The sequence below is a fragment of the Hippopotamus amphibius genome, chromosome 17 (genome assembly GCF_030028045.1).
Source record: "Hippopotamus amphibius kiboko isolate mHipAmp2 chromosome 17, mHipAmp2.hap2, whole genome shotgun sequence".
In the NCBI taxonomy this organism is placed as follows: Eukaryota; Metazoa; Chordata; class Mammalia; order Artiodactyla; family Hippopotamidae; genus Hippopotamus; species Hippopotamus amphibius.
In genome coordinates this window covers 42,617,049-42,642,063 of record NC_080202.1, presented here as the reverse complement: position 1 = coordinate 42,642,063, position 25,015 = coordinate 42,617,049, and the positions used below count along the sequence as shown (strand labels likewise).

The 25,015-nt window shown below is 44.5% G+C and overlaps 1 protein-coding gene across 1 annotated transcript in view; it reads left to right on the top strand.

Moving 5' to 3' along the window:
- Positions 1–1,078: 1,078 nt before the first annotated feature.
- LOC130839591 (leucine-rich repeat-containing protein 37B-like) overlaps positions 1,079–25,015 on the top strand; it is a 66,143-nt gene continuing 42,206 nt past the window's right edge. The window contains exons 1-4 of the mRNA XM_057713830.1: positions 1,079–1,447; positions 15,985–16,607; positions 18,162–19,024; positions 21,391–21,462. Of these exons, the coding sequence (XP_057569813.1) occupies positions 1,378–1,447; positions 15,985–16,607; positions 18,162–19,024; positions 21,391–21,462 (1,628 nt within the window). The 5' untranslated portion in view covers positions 1,079–1,377. The remainder of the gene's footprint in view (positions 1,448–15,984; positions 16,608–18,161; positions 19,025–21,390; positions 21,463–25,015) is intronic.

The following is a 25,015-nucleotide window of genomic DNA, read 5'->3' as shown; positions in this document are numbered from 1 at the left end:
CAAAAGTAGCAGGGGTGTCCTGCCATACTTCAGACATTTAACACATGCAGGCTTTGATCCACAGCCTAGGGTCTGAGCATGGGCCAGGGGCGGAGAGGTACCCCTACATGCTGGTCCAGGAGACCTTGGGGTGGCTTACAGGGCTTGGGGGAGGGCAGGCCCATTCTTGGGAAAAAGCTCCACTGATCTCTGCTGGGGTTGTGTGCTCCGTCTGCCTCTCCAGGGAAGGTGTCCGTCCTGTCTCTGGAAGGTTGAAGTCCCAGTGTAAGCAGATTGGAGGGGTGGGGGGTGGGAAGGGGTCCCAGGAGGAAGAGAACCCTATCTAGTTTTCTGACATACAGAAGCCATTTTCTGATCTAAGCCTGGCCACAATACTTGCCCTTGAACAAGTCTCAGTAATTAGTGACCTTAAAGCAACAAAGGAATGCAGGAAAAGCAATCAAGAAACAATAATTGGGCAATAAAAACAGGAGTCCTGGTTCCTCCTTAAGGGAGAGAGATAATACTCTGATACATGTCTTTGAGTTGTACTACAGGAGCTAAGGGCCCCCACCCAGGCGGAGGGCTGTAACTACATGCTCAGACCGCAGACTGGTGGAAAATTAAGGAATGATGATGTTGACCTTTTCTGACCCTCGTGACTTCCGTCAACTAAAGCCTGGACTCTGTCAACCTCTGCCCCTATTCTATGTTGGGTTCCCCTCTGCTGAAGCCCCTTCATGAAGGGGCATACACCACCCAAACCCCTTCACGAAATATGCATGTACCCTTAGTTGAAAACTGCCCCAACGTTGCTGTTTGGGGAGATGCCGTTTTGGGAAAGATCCTCAGTGTTCTCTGTAGTTGCTGCAAGTAATAAATCCTTGCATTTGGTCTTTGACTTGGTTGCGTTACTGAATTGGTCGACTGGACCTGCTCTGGGGTCCTAGCCACCGGAGACCCCTGGTCTCCACCAGGAAGGTTTCTAAATGCAGAAGTGGAAGGTAGTTCTCAAATCAAATTCTCAACCCAATTCAGGTGGAGACACCATATATATAAGAGGCTCGAGGTAAAAGGGCGTGAATTGGAAAGAGAGGAATATTCATGAGTTATCCAAGAACAGGGGTGTGGTTTGGACCCAGAACTGATGCAATACTCGTTTTCATTCCTTATATGGGGTTATCCAGTTGTTGTGGCAATTGTCAGCTGTCCTGGCGCTGGTGGGTGTGTCATTTAGCATGATAATTCATTACAAAGAGCATATAATGAGGCTCAAGGTCTATTGGAAGTCAAATCTTCTTGAACCTAGGTGGTTCTAATCAGTTCTTGTTTTTCTCTTTACAGCTTCCTCCTGAAACTTAGATAAGAGCAATTTGTTTCCATTTGAGGGAGGGGCAGATGTATGATTCTGGAGCAACCTTGGTAATAGCTGTCTTTTGGCTCCACACCAAAGAAGAGGCGAACCCAGGTAACACCAATGACTCTTCCCACTTATAGAAGTGGCTGTTGGCGTTGTGGTCTGCCCCTTCTGTAATTCTCCAGGAGGGAGAACTGTTGTGGTCCCATCAGGGGTTGGGAAAAGAATTTCCAGACATGAAGCATTTCAGAAGAGAGTGCGTTTATCGAGAACAGAGAGCAGGGTTTAGTGAGGGGCGCTGTAAAGACGGCGGGACGACTTCCTGGCAGACCAGGGAGAGCCACGCTTCTGATGGTCTCACAGCCAACTTTTATAAGCCCAAGACAAGGAACATGCCTGCGAAGAAAAGGGCATTAATCAATTGGTCAGTGCACCATAAGGCAAAAGGTGTCATTAGGTGACAGGCTAGGGTCCTACGTGGTGAAGACCTTCTCTAATATGGGGTTGGGTTATTGGCTAGCCCAAGTCGTGAATCACATATTGCTATGGGGGGGGGTCAAGATAACTCCGGCATTTTGTCTTGTGACTTTGGTATAGTGTTGGAGGAACCGGTAGAGGTAGGCAGGACATCGAGGCTTATAATGCAGGACGCAATGTTTATTGTACCAGTACATGCCCAGTGGATTCACATCCAAAGACTGAGCCCAAAACCAAAGGAAAGCTTCTCCTTTTATAGACCAGTTCCCGCACTTTTGGGAGCCTGTAGCTATGTTTATCTATGCAGAAGCAATGTACAGAAGCCAGAGTGCATACCTTAGTTTTTCCTTATCTCTTTGACCCAGATGTTTGCGCTGCCCATGGCGGGATCTTGTGAAAGAGGCCATAAGTTATTTATTCCCTGGGGCTTCATTTTCCTATGTTTGCCTTGTCCTTTCCTGTGTTTGTTATTGACCTGCCTCAATAGGGCCCCACAAGAACCACCCCATCCTCAGCTTTATGCTGGATGAGTCTGACTGCTGAATGCTTTCACTAGGGTTCATGGTTGAGCAGGAAGATTTAGAACTAAGGACATAGAGGCAAAGTGTTCTCAGTGTTAAACTTAATTTAAACAAAGTGGAAAGTAAGAGATCTACTAGGGAAATCCAGTTATCTTGGCAAAAGGACAGTGTTTCTGGTCATAATTGGTACAGCAAGAGCCTCACCCGCTTGGCAGAAACACACCCTCCCTGCTAATGGAGCTTGTAACATCCCTCAGTTATTCTGATAGGGACAGGGTGAAGGGACAAAGTAGCTGATTAAACAGTTAATCCCACTAAGGGATTAGAAGCAGAAAAACAAGTATGGGAGACCCCTGTAAGTTTAACAATTACCCAAGAAAGCAGGTTTGCTTAACCACAAAACCGAGCAGGCTTGCTTAGCAACAACACCATGCCACAGAAGCATGGCATGCCCCCAAACAATAAAACAGTGGTGGAATGAGACCCACACTGTGCCCAGTGAGCTCAGTAAGCTAATAACTGCTAGGACATGCTCTCTGCACACATAAGAACAATACTTTATGGAAAGATGACTTTTCATAGTGAAAGACCTTCATTGTACTGAGACCTGAAATAATTTTTCCATAGTGCCATGACAGTGCAGGCTTTACCACGTAGGGACAAGAAAACTCCACCTGACATAGAAGAGGAACTAATGATGGAAGCGTGACCTCTACTCAAGAATGAGGAAGAAGGTGGTCTTTTCCCCCTCCCTACTTTTTCTTTGATTATAAAAATGTAGCCCACTAAGTTCTCAGGGCACGGCACCCTCTTACCCACCCGTTTGTAAGCCTCACAAGCGTCCTATTCTAATCAAGCACTTCTTATCTATCACTTTGCCTCTCACTGAATTCTTTCTGTGCTGAGACATAAAGAACAGGAGTTCTTCAGGACCCCCCAAAACACCACCTAGCAGTTTCATTTCCAATGAATTTTTGCAGGGCTGCTGTCTGCAAAAGCTGTAGGAACCATCCACCCCCCCCCCCCACCCCGCCAACCTCAGAATAGTCTATTGTTTGACTTTTCAGGAGTGCCCCCATCTCCTGGTCTTCTCTTACATCCCAGGCTTCTCAGCCTCTGTGCAAAGTCTGTGAGATTGTCTTCCTCTCTTCATCTTGCTCTACAACCCTTTGCGAAGCTGAATAAAGCCTTGGATCCTGGCGGGAGGTGGGGGGATGGGAGGGTTGGAGAGTGAAGGAGAGTGCGCATTTCCTCAAAAGATTTGACACATGGACCATGAGTCTACCAGGTAGACTCCAGCCAGGAAAAGCATCTCACACGACTACATAATTTGAACAATAAGAAAGGCACCTGCAAAGTGCTAGACAAAAGAAATAGACAAGAGAGCTTGACAGGCATCCTGGAGGAGGTGATTTTTGATCTGAGCCTTCCTGTCAAGTAGAGGAAAGGGCAAGGACTGGCAGAGAAATGGCTGGCAGCTAGGAATGCAGACTGAGCTCAGGGGAGGGTGCACCAAGAGGTGGGGAGGAAGCCAGGAAGCAAGAAAAGGGAAGAGTCAGGGGAGGGTATTAGGAAGAAAGGGAAGATAAAGATAGATTAGGCTAGAGAGAAAGGGAGGATACACAGACACAGTTGGAGGCCAGGGCAGGGAAGGCTCAAAACATTTGTAAAGGCCATTCACATCCTACTTGTCTTGAAAAGCTTACATTTCTAGCACTGGATCTAACAACTACCCAGAGTTATTTGAAGCCAGCTAGAAGAACTGCAGGCATCCGAATTCCCTGGACAGGTCCAACATACAGAACCCCGCATCGACCCTAAAGAGTCCCCGTAGGATGGGGTCCTATCATCCCTCCTGTCCCCTGTCCTCGCCACAGAAGGGTCTGAAGATAATAACATGTGAGAATCTCTGCCCCAGCCTAGGAGACGAGGGGTAAGGGTTTGACATTTGTGGAAAATAGAAGCTCCTACTGTATGCCAGGTTGGAACTGTGATCTGCCCTTCCTAAGCACCTGGAAGATAGGTGCCCTTGCTAGCCCCATAGTGTTGGAGGAAGGAGGCCCCTTCCAGGGTCCAAGAGCGGGCTCTTGTCTAACACTCGGAAATGAATTGTCTGAGGAGACACACCTGCTGACAAAGCAAGAGACTTTACTGGGAAGGGGCGCCCGGGCAGAGAGCAGCAGGGGAAGGGAACCCAGGAGGACTGCGCTGCCACGTGGCTCGCAGTCTTGGGTTTTATGATAATGGGATTGGTTTCCAGGTTGTCTCTGGCCAATCATTCTGACTCAGGGTCCTTCCTGGTGGCGCACGCATCGCTCAGCCAAGATGGATTCCAGCGAGAAGGATTCTGGGAGGTTGGTAGGACACGTGGACTGGAAACTCCTCTCTCCTTTTGACCTTTCCCGAATTCTTCCCAGTGGTGGTAGCTTGTTAGTTCCATGTTCCTTACCAGCACCTCCTGTCCTAAGAGAACTCATGCACATGGTTACTATCAGGCCTGGCCACAGTGGGCAGTGTCGGTCAGTGGGTTCCCTAACAGCTGTACAAACAAGAAAACAGGCTTAAGCGAGGTTAAGTGACTTGGGGGCCCAAGGCCACACAACTAATAAACAGCAGAAGCAGGATTCTCACCCAGCTCTTTCTCATTCCAGTTGGAGAGGAAGCGTAGTTCAGTGGCAGAGCAAGTGAGCTTTGGAGCCAGGAATGCTTAGATCTGAATCCCATCCTCTTCGCTGGGCTTTCCCTAAAACAGTGCAGGGTCCAGGACAACCCAGCAAGTGTGGAGTGAGGACAGCTGCCACAGTGTCATTATTTTTCATTGGTCCCTTAAGACAGCGTTGAAGATAGAAACTTCTAAATTGAATTTTATTGATGTTCAGAAAAGAGAAGTCACAACATCCTGAGGCCTCTTGGCCTCAGGCAGAGGGCTCCAGAGTGTTTGACTTCAGGGAAGTTCCCCAGACTCACTCAGCCTCAGTTCCTCATCTGTAAATTGGGGAAAACATCAGATTATATAAGATGATATCGTTAGGACAGTTTCTGGTCTGTAGTAGGTACTGGAAGATGGCCAGCTATTACTATTATAGTTCTGGCTAACTCTCGCCTTTCCAATCCAGTCAGGTCCCTGCCTTTCACTGCTCTTCTGAGCACAGGAGTGAAATATTTTCTTGTTTGGACTCCAGATAAATCCTTATTTGGCATTTGATTGAAATCGTGAAGCTAGTATTAATGCAACCGTCTCTCTCGACATGGGAATAGCTAGTGTTCTCCTGGGTTCTGTAGTAGGAAGCTGGTTCTCCTCTCTCTCTCTCTTCCTCCCTCCCTCTCTTTTCTTTTTGGCTATACCATGCGGCATATAGGATCTTAGATCCCGAATCAGGGATCAAGCCCTTGCCCCCTGCTGTGGAAGTGTACAGTCCTAACCCCTGGACTGCCAGGGAAGTCCCCTTCCCACTCTCTTTTTAAAAATGTGCTGAAGTCCAGCTCCGGCAGGTCCAGGAGTACCCAAGGGATGAGTTGCCTGGGCGCAAGGAGGAGATGGGGAGGCCTGTGTCAGCTATGCAGGATCTCTCTTTATTGTCAGAGCTTTGTGTGTTTATATAGTAAACATAGCTCAGAAAAAATCTTTTGTGGCAGAGCATATCTTCCCTCAGCATCTACCAGTTTCTTTCCTTTGTCAGTTTTGGCTGGCAAACCTTGTGACTCTAAGGTAAACATATGTAAATAACTTCTTAATCTTTTATCTAAGCACACTATTGCCCTTAACACCCATACAAAACCTTGTGGAGTTAATCAAGATTAGGGCAACTACAACAATTGCAACTGTTATGCCTAGAATTGTGGAGAGGAATCCCTTATGAGACACAAAATCGGATAAACTATCAAAAACTGACTTAGCAGCTTCTGCAGTTGAATAATCTAAGTGGGCCTTACCTATATCTTGGATTTCTTGATGAAGCCTGGTCAAATCTAGACTAATATCAGATTGATTCCAAATGCCTAGAATATGATTTTGAATGCAGTCCCAAGAATAAGACGATTCATTAGCTTTTAAGGGAGTCACACAGATCCATCTATATTCGATATGACACCTCAAAGCCAATCTAACTTTTAAGGCTGTAGTTCAGTACCTAGATGCAGAACAGCTTCTTCTAGCGCAGCAACTTTTGCCTCTAACTTTCTATCAATAATTTCTTGAGTAGCTAAGGCAAGAGGTACATTTCTTGATAATTGATTAACATGTTCAGCTGTATGTACTTGTTGAGAGTGAGATAAGTCAAATAATTCTGCTAAGCATGGAAACTGGGGTTTGGAGCCCCAGGACCCATCTTTTGCCCAACCCGATGTCAGCAAGTAGGGATTTAGTGCTTTTCTAGATCTGGGGAGAGGCAAGGGTTGGGCTCATAACATCAGCTCCTGAAAACATCTAACTATCTCAAGACCTGTTCCACCCATCCTCCAGAGCACAGAGTGCCTCATTTGTGGTCTCCACCCTGAATTCCCTTCAGGGGATGTGGAAGGTCAGTAGCTGCAGCCGCACAAAGTGATTTAGTCCTTGTACAGGCAGATGGCAAGTTCCAATTTGTAGTTGACAGGGGCCCCTCATGGTCATCAATTTGACCACGCTTTGGGAGGCATTTCATGACCATTTTGTCCCACGGTGCTAGGAAGGCTCATTCCTAGGTCTGATGAAGATCTCGCCAATAGGCCACTCAATGTGCCAGTACTGGGCTAGGTCTTTGTAACAAAAGTCAAAGCTCTCTGGACTGCCTGTATTCCTAATCTGTTAGGGTCCAGGAAAAATTCCCTCTTATTGCATCTTCCCATATCCAGAGGTACACTATTACAATCATTGATCACATACAGAACTATATATTTGATCAACTGCTTCAGGTAGCCTAGTCATCATCATTTTTGTTGGCAGTCAGTCACACATTTGGTAATACGAGAAGCAATAATCTTGAAAAGCAGGCAAAATACAAATAATATAGCTAGTAGCGTCAATAGCGTTACAAGTAAATACTTAAGCCACGAGTTTCCCACGCCAAACCAGTTTTGAAGAGGTCAAGGCTTCACAGTGGGTGAAAATCGCAGAAATCTGAACAGGTATTACTAATTGGCCAGGCGAGGGGATCCCCGAACAGGACTATAATTTTTTCTTTCTCTCTCTCTTTTTTCTTTTTTTAGAGCAAACTTCCTAAGGGGCATCCAATTAGAGCCTTGCAACACAAAAGTACTAGTCATAGGTAATTGGCCGCAAACCCAACAACTGGGTTGATTTTCAAAATTAGCATAGGATTGTGCCCACGATAGAAAAACATTTGAAAGGTCCAAGAAGTCAAGAAAATATTATAAATGTTCATACAAGTCAGGTCCAGCATCTTGGGCTAGCTGTCTACTTCTGATGTCGGCTTCTTCTCGTCCTAGTGTGAGTGCAGTTTCTCCTTAGATAAGTGTCCTTCCGTCTAAGCTGCAGCTAGTCCTTTAAATTATGTCCTTTTAGTATCCATAATCACCCAAAGATAGATTACTGAGATAAGCTTCAGAAACAAACTTAGAGTGTCCTTTTAAAAGCTTTCTTGGATTTTACATTACTCTAGCGCAACAGCAAGGAACTTTCCAGGGAGTGAATCTTAGTAAATACAGACCTCCATCAGCAAAACTGGCATTTAATATTTATTGAAACATAATCTTCTTCTCTCTAAAATTACCCTCATTTTTACCTGATATAACCAGATTAAGGCTAATTTGTTTGCAAAATAAGTCTGGTTTCAAAAGAAACTTGGCCTCATCATTTAATTTATGGAACTATAATTGATCATATAGGCTTTTGGCTTTGTTGAAACTTTTATAAGGAGCCTCAGGCTGGACTTTTAAAAGACCTTTCAGGGCTAAGAAAGCCGTGCCAGGGGCTTGGGCTTATCACAGATTTTTGCCTAACAAATGTAGGTAAATTCCTCCCTTTTCAAGGTTCCCAAAATACCTTGAGTTTTCTATACCTGTTAGTGAGGTAGCCTTTCTAATTTATCTGATAAAGCTGCTGGGAACCTAAGAGTTTTCAATGTCTGGAGGGAACAGAGAGAGAAAAGATAAATGTTTCAATCCTGCTTACAAATGTACAAACTATCAAATTATTGTAAATCATTAGTTTGAAGGGAAGGTTTTCCTTATACCTGGAAAACAGATTTCAACCAGTAATTTTTAGATAGAAACCATAAAATTTATAACCATATTCACCAGTTTACTCAGTCCTATGTAACATCCTTTTGTTAACAGCTTATGAAGCCATCACGTTTCTCATTAGGATTCTTCAATTTTTTTTTTTTAAAACCCCATTCAGCATTATGGTCTGAAAGTCAGAAACTTGTATTTATCCAAAAGTCCTTTTTATAAATCTTCTTGAAGAGGAAGCATTTTGCAAAGGCATCAGAATAAAACCAGAAGCGTCTTAAGACATAAGGCTTAAGAAGGCGTGTTTAAAATCTGATTGCAAGGGCAATCAATTTGGTTATTGTTGTGTCATACAACATTTTAAGAAAATAACTAGAATTATGACTGATAACATTTTACCGGGACATATCAGAATTTTAGGAACTCCATATACTTTCCAGAATATCTATATTAATAACAGTTACCATGCACTAAAATCTAACATTTATTCATTTGACAATACTTCCTATGTAACTTAATGTACCAAATGAACCTAGTTTATATCTCTCTTTGGGATGTTTCAGGGGCCCTTTGAAGCATCCCAAAGTTAGCTAGAGGTCAAAAGGATTTCATCAGAATTTGTTTTAGGAAGTTTTGTCCAAAATACCGGAAAAAAAAGGTTTAGAACACTCTATCGGATAGGCTCACAGGTAACTGTGAAACAATAGTCAGTCACTTAGCCAAAGTAGCAAGAACAGATTACTTAAAAGGTAAGGAAACATAAAATCTTTTATCAAAGGGCAATTCAACATTTTAAGAAAACTTGTCCTCGTAACAGAGAGAAAAACCAAATTCAAGTTTTGCACCAGCTTACTTTCCAAATTAATTTACTCAACTAAATTTATCTAAACTTAGTCAATCCTGATCATGCACAAAACTCTTTTCCCAGGGTCCACTTTCCACAAACCTTCTTATCACTTTCTGTATCATTACTTTATTTCTCATTCAGTCACCTGTAAGTCAGACCTACTTTCTTTTCCCTTAATAAAAGGTAATTCCATTCCTCAGGCTTTCTTTACTGAAAACACACATCCTGCTTTCCTTAAGCCACCATGAACTGTCCCTTGTGACAGCATTCTGTACATTGGTGAATAGAAATACCAGTGATATTTTCTAAACACATTGGCTTTCTTTACAGAACGTGGCACCAGGCATACTTATCAATAGTCCTAAATATCTTTTTGTCTCTCTGTAAAAGGAAGCCGATGTTCAGTAATATATGTTTCAGTATCTTATTTTATTTGGGAATGATCCAGCTGGTCAATAAGCTTTCATCACTCAATTTAGGGCAACTCCAGAATTTCAAGTTACCAGGATCTGGAGAGACTATTTTAGGTAGATATTCCTAAAGCATAACTCTTCTTGACAGAGTTTATTAAAAGCTCTATCTCATTTACATTTTCTTTCCTTAGAAGTTTCTTTCCATCAGGCTACTTTCCACACTGACAAATTTGTAACAGGCACAAGACCTTATTTAGCCTATATTACAACTAGGCACAATTAAAATTTATATAAAAATTATGCTTAATGTTGATGACTCTAAAACATGTCTATAGTAATCAAACCAATTAGCTTAAGCCATCTTTAATATCATATATCAGTTTAGTACTGAAATTTCCAGGTGTCATGAACCTGAAATTCATTCTGGCCAGACTATTTTCTATTTCTGAGTATTCATAAGCACTTAATTTTTCTTAAAGCCAATTTAGAGCTCTTTTATGAATTCTTTTGGCAATACCATACACCTACAACAAACACATAGATACACACGAACACACACACAAACACAGAGGCCTCATAATTCTCATTCTAAAATTTCAGTACTGAGTCAGGTACAACATGAAAGCCATCAGTCACAAAGGGTTGGATTTAAATTGGCTTCTAGCAGATGGAACAAATCGAGGTCACCTATCTAGATGGCTAAACCCTTTTACTATTTGCAGAAAAGACACTTAGCATTTCTATTTATCTTTGACAAGTCGTTTTAAATTATTTTAATTTTAATTTTTTAATTTGCATTTAAAAGGATAGCAGAGAGAAGTATTCTTTAGATGACCAGATAAGACATTCATTCACCTCTCAAAGGTACAAGCAAGTTCCTCCTAAGATGACTTTGTCTCCCCTTTGTTGACAAGGGTAATTTATTTCTTTGACCAGGAAGGAGAGGGGTGCACACGTAAAGGGCCTTGTCTTAGGGCCTTACAACCTAAGTAGTGCTGATGTCACCACGCCTAGAAAGCCCAGTATTCCCAGACAGCACGATTTACGTGCCTCCCTGAAGATGGCCCTAATCATTAAATGTCTCAGGGAGATGGAGCTGCAAGGAGGCGATCCCTTGTAATGGGGTTCGCAGAGGAATAACTTCAGGCGGGGCTCCAGGGGGGTCTGGGGTGACAGACCCTCTCGAGGGCACCGAGCAGGCGGAGGAGCAGTATGCGTACTCCTCGCCTAAGGGAAGAGCCTGAAATCCTTGGAGAATCAGGGGATTATGAAGGAAAGCTGACAGAGGAAGGCGGCCTCATAATGAGAATCCAAAAGTATACAAGAACATGTCAGAGTGTACCGCTCTACACGGACCGGCCCAGGGGACCTAGAGAGAGAGGTGCAGATCTGTCTGGCAAAAGGGGCAAGTCTTTTGGGGAAAACCTAATTTCTCAATCAGTCGGCTCAAAGAGTCAGCTGACGGAAGGGGAGAGTGAGCCTTAAAATTTTAAGAAAACTTTGGTGGAGGGCCCTAGGGCAAAAGGGCCGTTTGGACTTGCACAATTGCTAAATCAAATCAGTAACCAATTCCCCCCCGTGTCGGTGACGCAAAGACAAACAAGGGTGGGTGTCCCCTCCGAAGAGAAGGCCACTCAGGTGCCCACCTGGCTGTGTGCCCGTGGGGAGCTTAGGTGCCTCTTAGCTTTGGCGGGTGCTATAGAGTCCCACTTGAACCTGACTCGTAGAGAGGGACTGGTCCCCCAGAGACAGATACCACCCTGAGCCATATGAGGTCACCACGGAACCGCAGGTTAGGGCCCACTCGGACTCCGTAGCCACGAAGGCCGTGGAGCCACACAATCGCCCTGGAACGAGGACGAAGCAGGGCGCTCCCTCACACACACATTCACACCAGAGTTTGTCACAGGGCCTCCGCCCTCTGGGAAGGCCTCTAACTGGTGGGTACCTTCCCGCCCTGGGAAGGCCCCTGCCTGATGGGCACCTTCCCCCTCTGGGATGGGATCGAAAGAGTCTCTTATCAATCCCCATAAAGAAAAAGTTTCAGCAGGGATCTTTTCCGGCCCATGAAACTTATAATAAGTTGTCAGTTGCTCTCCCACCTTAGCCCAGGTTTCTGAATTAGCAGTGCCCTCTTCCGGAAACCAGAGGCATTGCTCTTGTACGAAAGAAAAGAAGGATAAAAGAGTAGATTTGGAGACGTTAACTCTTTTTGATAACATATGTTTGATAATATCTACAAGGAGCTGTCTCTCTTTAGATTCTGATTTTCCCATTATGCCTTATATGTTTCCCTTATAGGGTCCTTTTTAACGTCTCAAGTTCTGATACTTTAAACTATCCACCCTTCACTTACCCTGCGTATCTCTGCAGGGGGGTCTGCAGCACCCAGGTGGAGTCCTAGCCACCCCAACAATTGCAAGAGAATACTTACCCTTTGGGTCCCTGTTCGGGCACCACCTGCTGAAGTCCAGCTCCAGCGGGTCCAGGAGTACCCAAGGGATGAGTGGCGTGGGCCCAAGGAGGAGACGGGGAGGCCTGTGTCAGCGATGCAGGATCTCTCTTTATTGTCAGAGCTTTGTGTGTTTATACAGTAAACATATCTCAGAAAAAATCTTTTGTGGCAAAGCATATCTTCCCTCAGCATCTACCAGTTTCTTTCTTTCCTCAGGTTTGGCTTGCAAACCTTGTGACTCTGAGGTAAGCATATGTAAATAGCTTCTTAATCTTATATGTAAGCAAACTATAGCCCTTAGCACCCATACCTAGGCCTGATGTCTATGTCTATACTTATGCCTGCTGCAATCATAAGCATTGCAAAAAGAGCCACCCCACCCTTTTCTCCAGCATTTAGTAGCCTGAGGTGCCTCCCTTTTCCACCAGGGAGTGGTGGGAGGGGACTTGGTGGGGCAGACACAGAGAAAGAATGTGTCAAACCCTGGTTCTTTCCTGGGGACAGAGAAACAGGGAGGGGAAGTGGGTGGTAAGCATAGTGTTACAAAGAAACAAAGAGCAGAATGTAAAATGGGTGGAGATGGTCTGGGGCCTGTCCTTGGGGAGAGGTCGCCTTGAGATCCTCCTGCCACGAAATGCCCTTCCAAGGAGTTCTCGCTTTGCAGTCCTCCTTGGAGCCTGGTGACCTTGTCACAGCATTGGCTTGTCCAGACGGCTCCCGACAAAAATGGATTTAAATTTTTAAATTATTTGTCAATTATACCTCTTATTGGGAAAAAAATCACAAAATACTGAACTAAAAAACAACAATAAAATTGTATCATATGCATAGTTTACAGTTCAGATGGTACCAAGTGAAATGAAATGGTGATGAAACACAATGACCCACAGCAGTTCCCTGCCCCAGGCCACTTCCTTGCCCACCTTCCTGAGCCAGCTCACTGGGCCTGGTTACTTCTACGGAGCAGGTTGTAGCTGAATCTTCTGGTGCTTTTCTCCACATCTCTTTGCACATCTAGTTCTTGATTTATCCATTTTAGACCCTGGCTATTGAATTCCTAGTAACATCAGTGAGGAGTTAGTTCTCTTACACCGCTACCCCCAGTCCATTCTTGAGGTTTAGTTATGTCGCTGTTTCCAGATAATTCATAGTGTTTACACGGAATTCCCTGGTGGTCCAGTGGTTAGGACTTAGCGCTTTCACTGCCAAGCCCCGGTTCAATCCCTGGTAAGGGAACAAAGATCCTGCCAGCTGCGCAGCATGGCCAAAAAAAAATACTGTTTACAGAATTGTGACTGTAAATATTATTCACCGTAGAGCTTAATCATGTACTCATTACATTCGCTTCCCCTCCTGTGACCCCAGGGGTTTAATTTCCTCTCGGGCTCTCCCTGTTCTGTCGGCCATTCTCACCTCCTCTGTTCTCCTCCAGGCTCTGGCTTAGCAGTAGGTGCCCACCTCCTGCAGCGCCCTCTCTTCCAGGCTCTGTCCTCCAGTGAGTGCTGGATACACAGCTGCTATCCTGGAACTTCCCCTCCCTGCTTCCTGGGCTGGACTATTTCCTGGCTCTCTTCTCTTCTTGCTTTCCTTACTCTCTCTTTGCTGGAGCACATCCCCAGGTAAGAATCCCTAATTCGGGGACTTCCCAGGTGATCCAGTGGCTAAGACTCTGTGCTCCCAACACAGGGAGCCCAGGTTCGATCCCTGGTCAGGGAACTAGATCCCACCTACATGCCACAACGGAGAGCTCACATGCCACTGATGAGGAAACTGAAACTCCCATACTTGTAGTTGCTTCCTCTCCTCTATCTTGCAAAGGCCTGCTGGCCCCTTTCAGTGAAACAGTAAAGTGAATTACTAAGAGTGATCAGAGAAAGGAAGACTGTCTCGCTCTCAGGCACCCACCCCAAGCCTTTGTTTGAGACCCTTTGCACATAGACTTGTTAAGTGACCATTAACGTCAACCTGCAACCAATGTGACAATGCAAATTGTGACCTTAGTCCTGATAGGAATGGAATGTCCTGCTCCTACAAGTTCCTGTTAGGACCCCCTGCTATGTGTGTAACCCATGGCAACTCCCGCGCTCTGTAACTGCCCCTGACCTATAGTAATTTGTAGCCAATCGGTTTGTACCAATTATAGCTGTATGTTTTAACCTATATAAGGAGAAGACTCCCCTGAAACGGGGCCCCAGAATTTTGGAGCGTTCGCTCTTCTGGGTCCGCGGGCTCAATAAACCTGAGTTCTCCAACTCTCCGCGTGTTGTGCTTGGTTTCTCGTGGGATCAGTTTTTTCTGCAACACCACAACTAAAGATCCCACACGTGGCAACGAAGATCCTGTGTGCCAAAACAAAGACCCAGCGGAGCCAAATAAGCAAATTTAAAAAAAAAACAATCCCTAACTCACATTCAAAAACAACAGACCCGTTCTTACATGAGGCCCATGTTGGAATCAATTCCACTTAAAAACCATCATGTGCTAGACACTGGGAATAAGATGAAGCTCTTTGTGTCTTGGAGTGTAGATGTTAGAGGTTGTGACAGACAGTTAAAAAGGACTAAAATTAAATAGATTCTTAAAAGGATGGAAGAAAATCAACTGGGTGCTAGGAATTTTCTCGAAATTTTTTAACATGCTAACTTTAACATCCTCAGTGTCGTCTCCATGTGTGCACACAGCGCAGACCTCTGAAAAGTGACACTGCCAGGTTTTCTCGACTAATGGCTGTGTTGAGACAAGGTGGGATGGGGGGAGTCCATGCTAATGCAAAGGGCCCTTCACTTGGTTTTCAACTATCTTTCCCAGGATGAATTGTTCACTTGCTCCAAACCCTGCTACAGAAATTCTGGAGTCATCACTGATTCACGGGTAACTGATAACAATAGAGTGGTGAATTAATAATCCGACGTAGATACTGAGAGTTTCAAGGAAATGGCAACATTTTAGAGTCACTAACTGTAAGGTATGTTGCCCTCCCGCCACCCTAACTGGTGCTCACTTTGCAGGTCAGCTACTCTTCTTGTCAGTGGTGTGGCCAAGGGGAGGAAGAATGTCTTTCAGGCTGGAGCTTTGAGGAGGAAGCGTTCAAATTGCCAGAACTGGACTAGCACTTTTGAATTTCCCAGCATGCCAGGCCCTGTGGCTTCCTTGAGAAGCTCCACATCCTTCCCAACCCCTCCCCCCACCCCTGGGCTGCCCAAATCCTGCCTCATGGTGCAGGGCTGGTCAGGGGGGACTGGGGAGAGGCCCCAGCAGGAGGCAATTGTTGCCTTTGCTAGAGGAAGGATGGTTTGCACCCTGGTGACTCTGGGAAAAAGGCTTCCTCTGGTTGCTCAGATTGGATCTCCGCTGGAACCTAAGGAAGGTGGTGGAACTAAGGGTGTCATAAATAAAGGGTGGGTCGTGAGGCAGGGGAGGGGCGCCTCTGTGTCTCGGAACTCTCATAATGCTTTGGCTTCTGCTCAGAGTGCAGCGCCCGTGCCCCACTGGCCTGGGTCGCTGTGCCTGGGAGCCTCCGCATAGCATGTCCCCAATGTGCCTCTGGTTCCCATGGCTTGTCTTCATGTGGCAACCATTGTGGCTTCTGGCCCAGGCAGCTCAGCCTCTGGAGTGGGCCCTGGACCCTGTCCAGTGGACCTCCGACCCCCCGGGGCTGACTGAACCTTGGTCTCCACGCTCCTCAGACCCCCCTCCTGAATCGCCCTATGCGATTACACCCCCGGCAGAGTCCGGGGGCTTTAATGACTTGTCCTCCTCTCCAGACCAGATGCTGGCGCTGCCTCATCACGAGTTGACTGAGACTTTGGTTCCACACCCAAACCCGGATTCAGCTGCAGAGCTGCTCGCAGGGCCAGATCAGTTTGCTGTTCCACATCAGGATCTGAATGACAAGCTAACCCAGCAGCAAAAGCTCCCAGCAGCGGCTCCAGTGCTGGACTGGGAACAGAATCAGGCCTTGGTTCTGCCTTTTCGACGCAAAAGTAAGACTAAAACCATAGGTCCAGATCAGGCTGAAGGTCACCAGTTATTTGAAATATTTGTTCCTCCTCTAGGTAGTAAGAGCTCAAAACCAACGAAGTTCATTGATTCAGCCCCAAACCTGAAGAAGGATTTCATTCACCATCGACAGCTTGCTAAAATTGTTGTTGGAAGTACAGGCCAGTTAGAAAATGAAACTCAGGGTCTAGAACAACAGTTGCAGGGTGATTATGTAGCTTCCGGTATGGATACCATTTATCCTGAGGAGAGCCTGCCTACAGATTTTCTGGGGAACTCAGAGCAACCCCTGGAGCCCCCTAAGGAGGCTGAAATTTCTGCATCCCAGCAAGAGGCCCAACTTCGTCATCCAGAGACCCCCGAGGAGGTTGAATCTTTTTCACCCCAGGCAGAGGTCCAGGATGAAACTGCAGAGCCCACTGAAGAGGTAGAATCACCGCCACTCCAGCAGGAGCCTCCGTCTCAGCCTCTAGAGCTCCCTCAGGCGTTTGAACCTTCCCTACTCCATCAAGAGGCCACGACTCAAGCTCTAGGATACCCCACCGAGTATGTACTTGAAAGTCCAGTGAGTGATGAGGCAGCATCCCTAGCTGGCATTCAGCATCACGCTCATTCAAACGTTCCCAGTGTCACACTTAAACCTCTGGATTTGGAACTGACCATCACTCCAGAGCCCACTACGGAAGCTGAGTTTCCTATAGCTCAGCAGGAGTCCCTGACTTCACCTCCTGAGCATCCTGAGGAGACAGAATCTTCTGCAACCCAGCAGGAGAGCCCAGGTCAGCCTCTAGAGCCTCTTGCAGAAGCTGAGCCTTCTCCAAGTGAACAGGGGCAACCAACGCAGCCTTCTGAGCTTAGTGAGGAAGCTGAACCCTTTCCAACCCAGCATGAGACCCCAGCTCAGCCTGCAGAGTCTGTTGGAGAAGCTGAAACTTCTCCAACTCAGGAGGAAGCCTCAGCTCCGTTTCCAGCAGAGACAGAACCTTTTGCAATGCTGCAGGAGCAACCAGCTCAGCCTCCAGAGCCTTCTGCAGGGGAGGTGGAACCTTCTCCAACTCAACAGGTACAGCCAGCTCAGTCTCCAGAGCCTTATGAAATGACCGTTTCACCTCCAAGTCACCATCAGGCTCAGCATTCAAACATATCCACTATCACCATCAAACCTGCAGATGTGGAGCTTAGCATAACAGCAGAACCCACTCCAGAGGTGGGACCTTCTCCAACTCAGCACAAGCCTTCAGCTCAGCCCTCAGTGCCCCTTATTAGTGCAGAATTGTCTACAGCCCAGCACGAGGCCCCCACGCTGCCTCCACAGCCACCTGAGGAGGTTGAACCTTTGCCAGCCCAATCTATAGACGCTGTTACACCTAATAAACTTTCAGCACAAGAGGAGACCCCAGCTCAGACTCCAGAGCTCTCTAATGAGATGGTAGTTCTCTCTCCAGAGCATCACGTAACAACAGTTTCTCCTCTAGGTCAGGATGAAGCTCAGCTTCTGCAGCGGCCCACTGTCACTGTTAAACCTGTGGATCTTGCACTTGCCATAACTCCAGCATTCACTAATGAGGTTGAAAGTTCTCCATCCCAACAAGAAGCCTCAGCCCAGTTCACAGTGTCCCCTGAGCAGGTGAAACCTTTGTCAGTGCAGGAAGAGGTTTCAGATCCGCATCCAACCGCCTCTGAAAATGTTGAACCTTCTCCAGTCCAGCAGGAGCCCCCAACTCAACCTCCAGAGGCCTCTACAGATGTTGCAGCTCCACCTTCACTACCTAATGAAGTGACAGTCTCACCTCTAAGTCCAGGTGAAGCTCAACATCCAGTGCTGCCTAATATCACAGTTAAACCCTTGGATCTGGCAGTTGTCTTAAGTGTAGAGCCCACTGAAGAGGTGGAACATCCCGCAGTGCAGCAGGAGGCCCCTGCTGAGTCTCCGGTTCCCCAGGGGGGCTCAGATATATCTCCTGAGCCCCCTAAGGAGGTGGTACCTTCTGCCACACAACAGGAGCTTCAGGCTCAGGCATCAGAGCCCCCTACAGAGGTGGAACCATTGCGAGTCCAGCCTACCACAGAGGCTGAACGTTCCACAGTCCTGCAGCAGAGTGCAGTTCCAGCAGCATCTCCCGAAGTGACAATTGCAAGTCCAGAGCAGGTTCAGCTTCCACATCCAACCTTGACTGAGGTCACAGTTCAACCTTTGGACCTGGAAATTACGTTAACACCTGAATCCAGTATGGAGGCTGAACCTTCTCCAACCACGCGGCAGCCCCAAGCTCAGCCTCCAGAGGCAGTTGTAGCTCAGTCTCCATCGCATCCCGAGGTGCTGGTTCCAGCACCAGATCAGGCTCATGCTGAGCCTCCAACATCACCCAGGGTCACAGTGAAACCTTTGGACCTGGGACTTACCATAACTTCAGAGCCTGCTATGGAGTCTGGATATTCTACAGCTGTGCTGCAAACTCCAGCCCCACCTCCCAAACACCCTGAGGTGACGCTTGCACAGCCAACCCTGCCTGAAGTCACAGTTCCACCTGTGGACCTGGGAGGTACCATTTCTCAGCAACCAAGTCCATCTGAGACAGTTCTTTTTCCTTCATCTCAGCTTTCAGTATCCACAGGTCTTCCTGATGTAAACTATACCCCAAAAAAGAAGCAAGCAGAACAGAATGCCATCACGAACATCAATGTATGTGAGCTCTGTACCTGCAAAGATGAGACGCTGTCCTGCGTGGGTCTCAGCCCCAAGCAGAAGCTCCACAGAGTGCCTGAGCCACAGCCCAACACCTACAAGGGCATCTTCACCACCGTGTAAGAATCCCTTTCCTCATTTGTTCTCTGCATCCTGCCTGACATGGCAGCCTTTCTTCGAGGTCTTCCTGGGCCTTCCTCATCTTCCCAACCCATGTTGACTGACTTTCCGTTTCTACCTTTTGTTTGTCAATGTTGCTTATCTTCATTCTCCTTCTTGCTATTGTTCCCTCTTCTCCAGGTTTCTACTTATCATTGCCCTTATTCTTTTTCCTTCTCCATTTTTTACTCCAGTATTTAACTCCTTAACATCGACTCTTCTCCCATCTTTGCTACATCCTCTTTACAGCAACATGTGCCTCTCCCCACCTCGTTGGTGGTAATACCACAGAGTGGTTAAGAGTGAGATTCCGGAGCCAGGCCGCCTGGGTTTGAACCCAGGTCTGTCGTTGATTAGCTTTGTGACTCCATGTCCTCATCTGTAAAGTGGGGACTGTGGCGGTCATCATCTCATAGCATTGTCGTGAGATTTAGATGCGTTAATACAGGTAAAGCTCTTATATCAGTGCCTAGCATATATTTTAGTGTTAGCTATTCTTCTTATTGACTCTCTCCATTATATCTCGAAGTCATATTCGTTTCCTAGCTTTCTATTTATAGCACCCATTCTGTGCCCACCCATTCTTGCCCAGGGCCAAGTACTGTTGGAGCCACAGAAGTCCAGCATTGTCTCCAGAACATGACAATGCCAAGTGGGAAGAAAGGGGATGTGCCTTAAAAGGGAGGTAATATATACTAAAGTATTAAAAGAGATACAGATAGGGGCTGTAATTCACCAGAACCTGTAATCACTGAGGTGTGGGGGTCACAGAAATCTGCATGGATAGGCTAAAACTTTAGCTGGGACGTGAAGATTGGGTATGATTTTTTAGAGAAAAAACAGGGAGTACAGTGTAGGCAAAGGTGTGAGTGCAGGGATGATCAGGGTTTAGTAGATCCGTCTGTCTGTAAAGAATGGGGTTAGGCAGCAGTGAAAGATATGATTTTGAAAAACCTTGGCTCTCTGCAATGGGGGTTTGAAAGTTATGCTCTAAGATATGGGGGGTCACTGAAAGTTTTCAAGCCAGAGAGACAAATGTTTAGAATGAGAGAAGGATTTTAGATTCCATATGTAGAGTGATCTAGAGGGGAAAGCTTGATTCAGGGAGACCAAATAACATGCTCTAGCAAAATCTACGAGTAAAGTGAGAAGGGGCTGAATTAGAATGGTTGAGATGGGAGTGGAAAAAAAATTCTGAGAGCACTACAGAGGAAGAACTGACAAGATGTAGTAACTGACTAGAGTTGGAGGATTGGGTATACAGGAAAGAGGAAAATCACGTGTGTTGAAGGGCAGAAGGATGGTGGTGTAACAGCTGGAAATACAGCAGTGGGGAAGGAGAGTCAGTGTGAGGGAGAGGAGTTCAGTTTTAGGCATCTATTACTGGTGAGCAGAAAGCACCTAGAAGGCTCTGTTTGTGTGGAAATATCCCTTAGGCAGATGGGCAGAGAGGTATCTGTTTTGACTTCTTTCTGAGCCCCCTGAAGAATGTGCATATAAACTGAATAGTTTCATTGTTGCTGAGGGAAGAGGACAAAGCTAAAGGTAAAGATTCAAAGCCATCCACTGAATGAGTGGTTGAAACTGAACCTCCGACATTTTAACAGCTTCTCTTGAACATGTCTAATTCTCAGATACAGTCTCATTAAAAAAAAAAAGTCACAGAAGTATATAGGATGAGATGTGCAAATTGTACCCCATCTTCCCACCACCAATAAGGTAACTCCTGTTACTATTTTGATGGTGTCCTTCCTTCCAACCTCTTTCCTTTGCATTTGTTCCCCTAATGAGGTGATAACTTCACTCCTTGCTCAGTGCTTTGTGCTTTTCCCTATGCAATATGTCTAAGAGATGTTTTCATATTAGTCCTTCTAAGTTCTAACTGCCCTTATCCTTCCAACATGTGGAGAGATTTTGAGGGCACTAACCAAACCTTTGGTATTGCCTGGCATAGGATTTCTTTATATTTATCTGCTGATATTGAGCAGTGCTTGCCATTTTTCTCATTGATTGGTAGGAGTCATTTTAGACACATAAGTGATTTTGGGGAAAAAAAGACTTACATTCAAAGCAACTGGCATTACGTATCCAAGAAATTGGACAGAGAGGAAGTTCAGGTTCTGAGGAGAGGCCGCGTTGTTTGTGCCAGTGGCCTCACGTTATGTCTTTATTAACTGTGCACACTGGGCAGCTGAGAAGCTGTGGGAATGAGAAAACTGGTCTCTTCTGCACTTGAATATTCCCCACAAGGTGGCCATGATTCTTTTACTTATTCTCTTCATTCTTTTCCTGCCGACTCAAGGATGTGAACTGTGTTTCTTCACAGAAATTTCCAAGGAAACTCTATTTCTCACATTGATGAAAATGTATGGAAGGCATACCGTTGGACTGAGACACTGTGAGTATATTCTGTCCAGATATGAATACAAAGAGCTAACTGCATTGTAAGATCCTTCTTGGTCCAGAATTTTGAGGTCAATAGCTGTGAGAAAAGGTATTTCCCCCTCCGTATCCCAAAGCAACCTACTGATTGAAATTCTGTGTTTATTTTGAAATTAAATTTGGCAGGCCTTCTTTAAAATCAGTAAAAGCCAATTTAACGTCCTTTTCCATTATACACGTAATACATTATATTCTCAATATGTAAAAATGAAATAACAGGTATAGTGAAAACCCTCCTTGTGCCCTAATCCCCCACCCATGCTACTTTGAGTTTAGTATATATCCTTGCAGACTCTTCCATATATTTGAGTAAATGCATATTTAAAGTAAGAACATAGGTTTGCCGTGTGATTTTATTTTATTTTTTACATAAATGATAATCTTCTGCAACTTGACTTTCACTTCATGCTATGTCTTAGGAGGGTGAGTCAGCAATTATCCATTCTCTGGCGATAGAATTTCTACAGCCAGAGTGCAGATAATTTTTGACTCACCTTGGTAGATTTCTTTCCTTCCCGGTACATAGGTGGTTATCGCATTCATTTAACCTCCTGCATGGTATTCCATAGTGTGAATGTATCACAGTTTAATACTGCCCCCCTTGAAGGATGTTTAGATCATGTCGTTTTCTTGTTACTGCATCGATGCAGTTACTGTCCTTGTACCTGCATCTTTGTGAACCTGGTCAAATATTTCTGTAGAATCATTATCTAAAACTGGGATGGTTGGTGTGAAGACTCTGTAGATATAAAATTTTCATTGCCCTCAAAAAGGTTGAGTCAGCTTAAGCGCCAGTCAACATTCTGTGATGACTTTCATTTCCCCACACCCTTTCACCACTGATAGTCTCTCCTTTTTTTCTTTCTTTCTTTTTTTTTCTTGCTGATCTGATGGGTGACTAAAAGGGGTCCCATCTGAATTTGAATTTTTCTGGTTACTTGTGAATTTAAATATTTTATATGTTTACCGAACATTTGTATTTTATCCCTGAATTGTCTGTCCTTTGCCCTTTTTTCTGTTACTATTTTTTATATCCATTTGTAGAAAAAGCCAGTTTAGATACACAAGTGAATTTGGAAAAACACATTCAAAGTAATTTTTCATGATAGTTTGTGGTCCTATCATTAGTTCAACTTGAATAGACAAGTCATACATGACTTCCAAATTAATAATAAAAGACGTAACAGTCAACCTAAAAATAGGGTTTATGACAGCTCTTAAAGAGGTGTCCCCTTAGTCTGATATCTTATTGGATATTAGAGGAAAAAAAAATGACACTAGCAGACAATTTTTTTAATTTACAGATTTCCTAAATACTATCTGTAGTTTATATTTCCCATGATAGCATCTAAGTTGGAGATTTTATTTCCCAAAGTTGTAAGAAAAATGAAAGTCATCTGGCACAAGAAATAGATAACTTAGTTTCCTCTGGGGAGTGGAGGTGGGGTGGTAGACTGAGGGACAGAGGTAAGAGAAAAAGTTTGGATCGTGTGCTATATATTTTTGGAATTTTGAGCCATGTGAATATATATTACATATTTTTAAAAATAAATTGAAATTAAAAATTAATTTTCTAAAAAGCATGTGTTTGGGAGGTGATACACTATAACATGAGTCTGGTAAGGTTTGAAGATTTCTAAGTCAGTTTGAGGTTTATACCTTGTAAGCAGAGGTTCCTAACTTGGGTTCAATGATTCCCCAAGGCAGAATTTCTTAACCTTCCCTCCTGCTCCCCCATGTACATCTCTCTGGTGATCTGAAGAAGCTTATGTTCTTGGGATCTTGTTTTGAAATGTATAATAAGTTAAAATATATAGAAAAACAAGGCAAACTAATTATATTGAAATAGTTTTCAGAATATTTTTAAAGTTCGTGATATACTAATAAATATGCTCTTAACACATTAAATAACAGGATATGGTGGTAGGTCTTATAAATATCATAGCTCCAAGGTAGTGATGAGAATAAATGGTGTTTCGAGATATCTGTAACATATACATGGTAGCAGATGATCTGTGATTTCCATTGGGGACCAAATTAACTATAGTGCTGATCTGGTGTGATGTGTTGCCTACATTCAAAATGGAAGGAAATGCTGATTTTAGATAGAGATTTGTGAAAATTGAGATGTAATTTTGTTTCTCATCCAAGTTCTGCCCTCTGGATTCAGTCCACTCTGTTCATAGACTTCTGCCCTAAAAGGATGATCCACGGATGGAAATTGCATGCACACTTTTGCATGCGTTCAAGAGAGTGCAGTTTTCTAGGGACAAGAACCATTGCTTTTATGAAATTCTCAAAGGATTCTTGTCTCAGAAGATTGAGTCACACATGTAGGGGAGAAGAAAGACATTTCTTTTCCTGTACTTATCTTCATGAGTGATGCTAAGTGGATGACTGCTTTAAATAAAAGTATCTGATAGTTAAATAAAAGTACCTGTCACTTTCTGAATTCATTCAATAAATATTTTTGGAGTATTTAGTACATGCCAGCAACTGTTTTACATGCTAGGGATACAGGCCCAAGAGTAAACCAGCCTAAGTATCCCAGTTCTCAGGGGGTTTACAAATACATAAAAATAAGTATATAAGTATAATAAATAGATATAATTTCAAGTATTGGTAAGTACTTTGGAGAGAAAGAAAGTAGGGGAAGGAGAGGAAATCAATTCCAGAATGGCCTACTGTTTGTATTATACACATACTTAAGTCAAACCAACCAGCAGACCAACCCTGAGGCCTCTCAGTTTCCTAGAAGTTACTGAGGTGGAGAGAAGGATAATTGTCAATAATATAGAATCAAGAATGAATGTGAAATTCGGAAGATTGTCTTAGACCAGAACCCTGGTCAGAAGTTAAACGTGGATGTTTCTTAACTGTTACTTCATGCCTGGTTTTGATATTTGCATGGTTGAGAAAGTTTTAGATCTGGCTTTAACTCTGATTCCCCATAGTCTTAAAATTTTTGCTTTAGTCATAATGAATATTTGGAGTTCTACACAGCAGTGTATTTGAGTTCAGTTATTCAGTTATTGCGTATTTGAAGCTCCTTTTTTGGAAATTTTTTGTGACTGACTCATTCTCAGTTTCCACTTTACTGCTAGGTTGAATTTGTTATTGTTATTTAAAACTGTTTTACTGTCCTGTCATGCAGACAACTTCACCGAAAGAAACCGCATTAATTGAAAATGTATAGTCTTTGTTTACTCCCTGTCCCACATGATATTCAGACTCTAACCAGGGTGATGTGGGCCTCAGCCAGTCAGAGAGATCAGCCCCATCTCTTCGCCGTCCTTGCTGAATCCTTGTCAGCGTTCAAAGTTATAATTAGCATATATGAGTTTCTCTTTTCTCTTGAGTTTTTTCATATATCTTCATTTCCTGTGACCTTTGTGTGTCATTCATGGCATACACATACAATTTTGTTACATGACATGGGGAGGGAGAGTTTTTTCCAACTTTTGAAATTATGAGAAGGGTTAGTGTAAACATTGTTGGACACATTGATT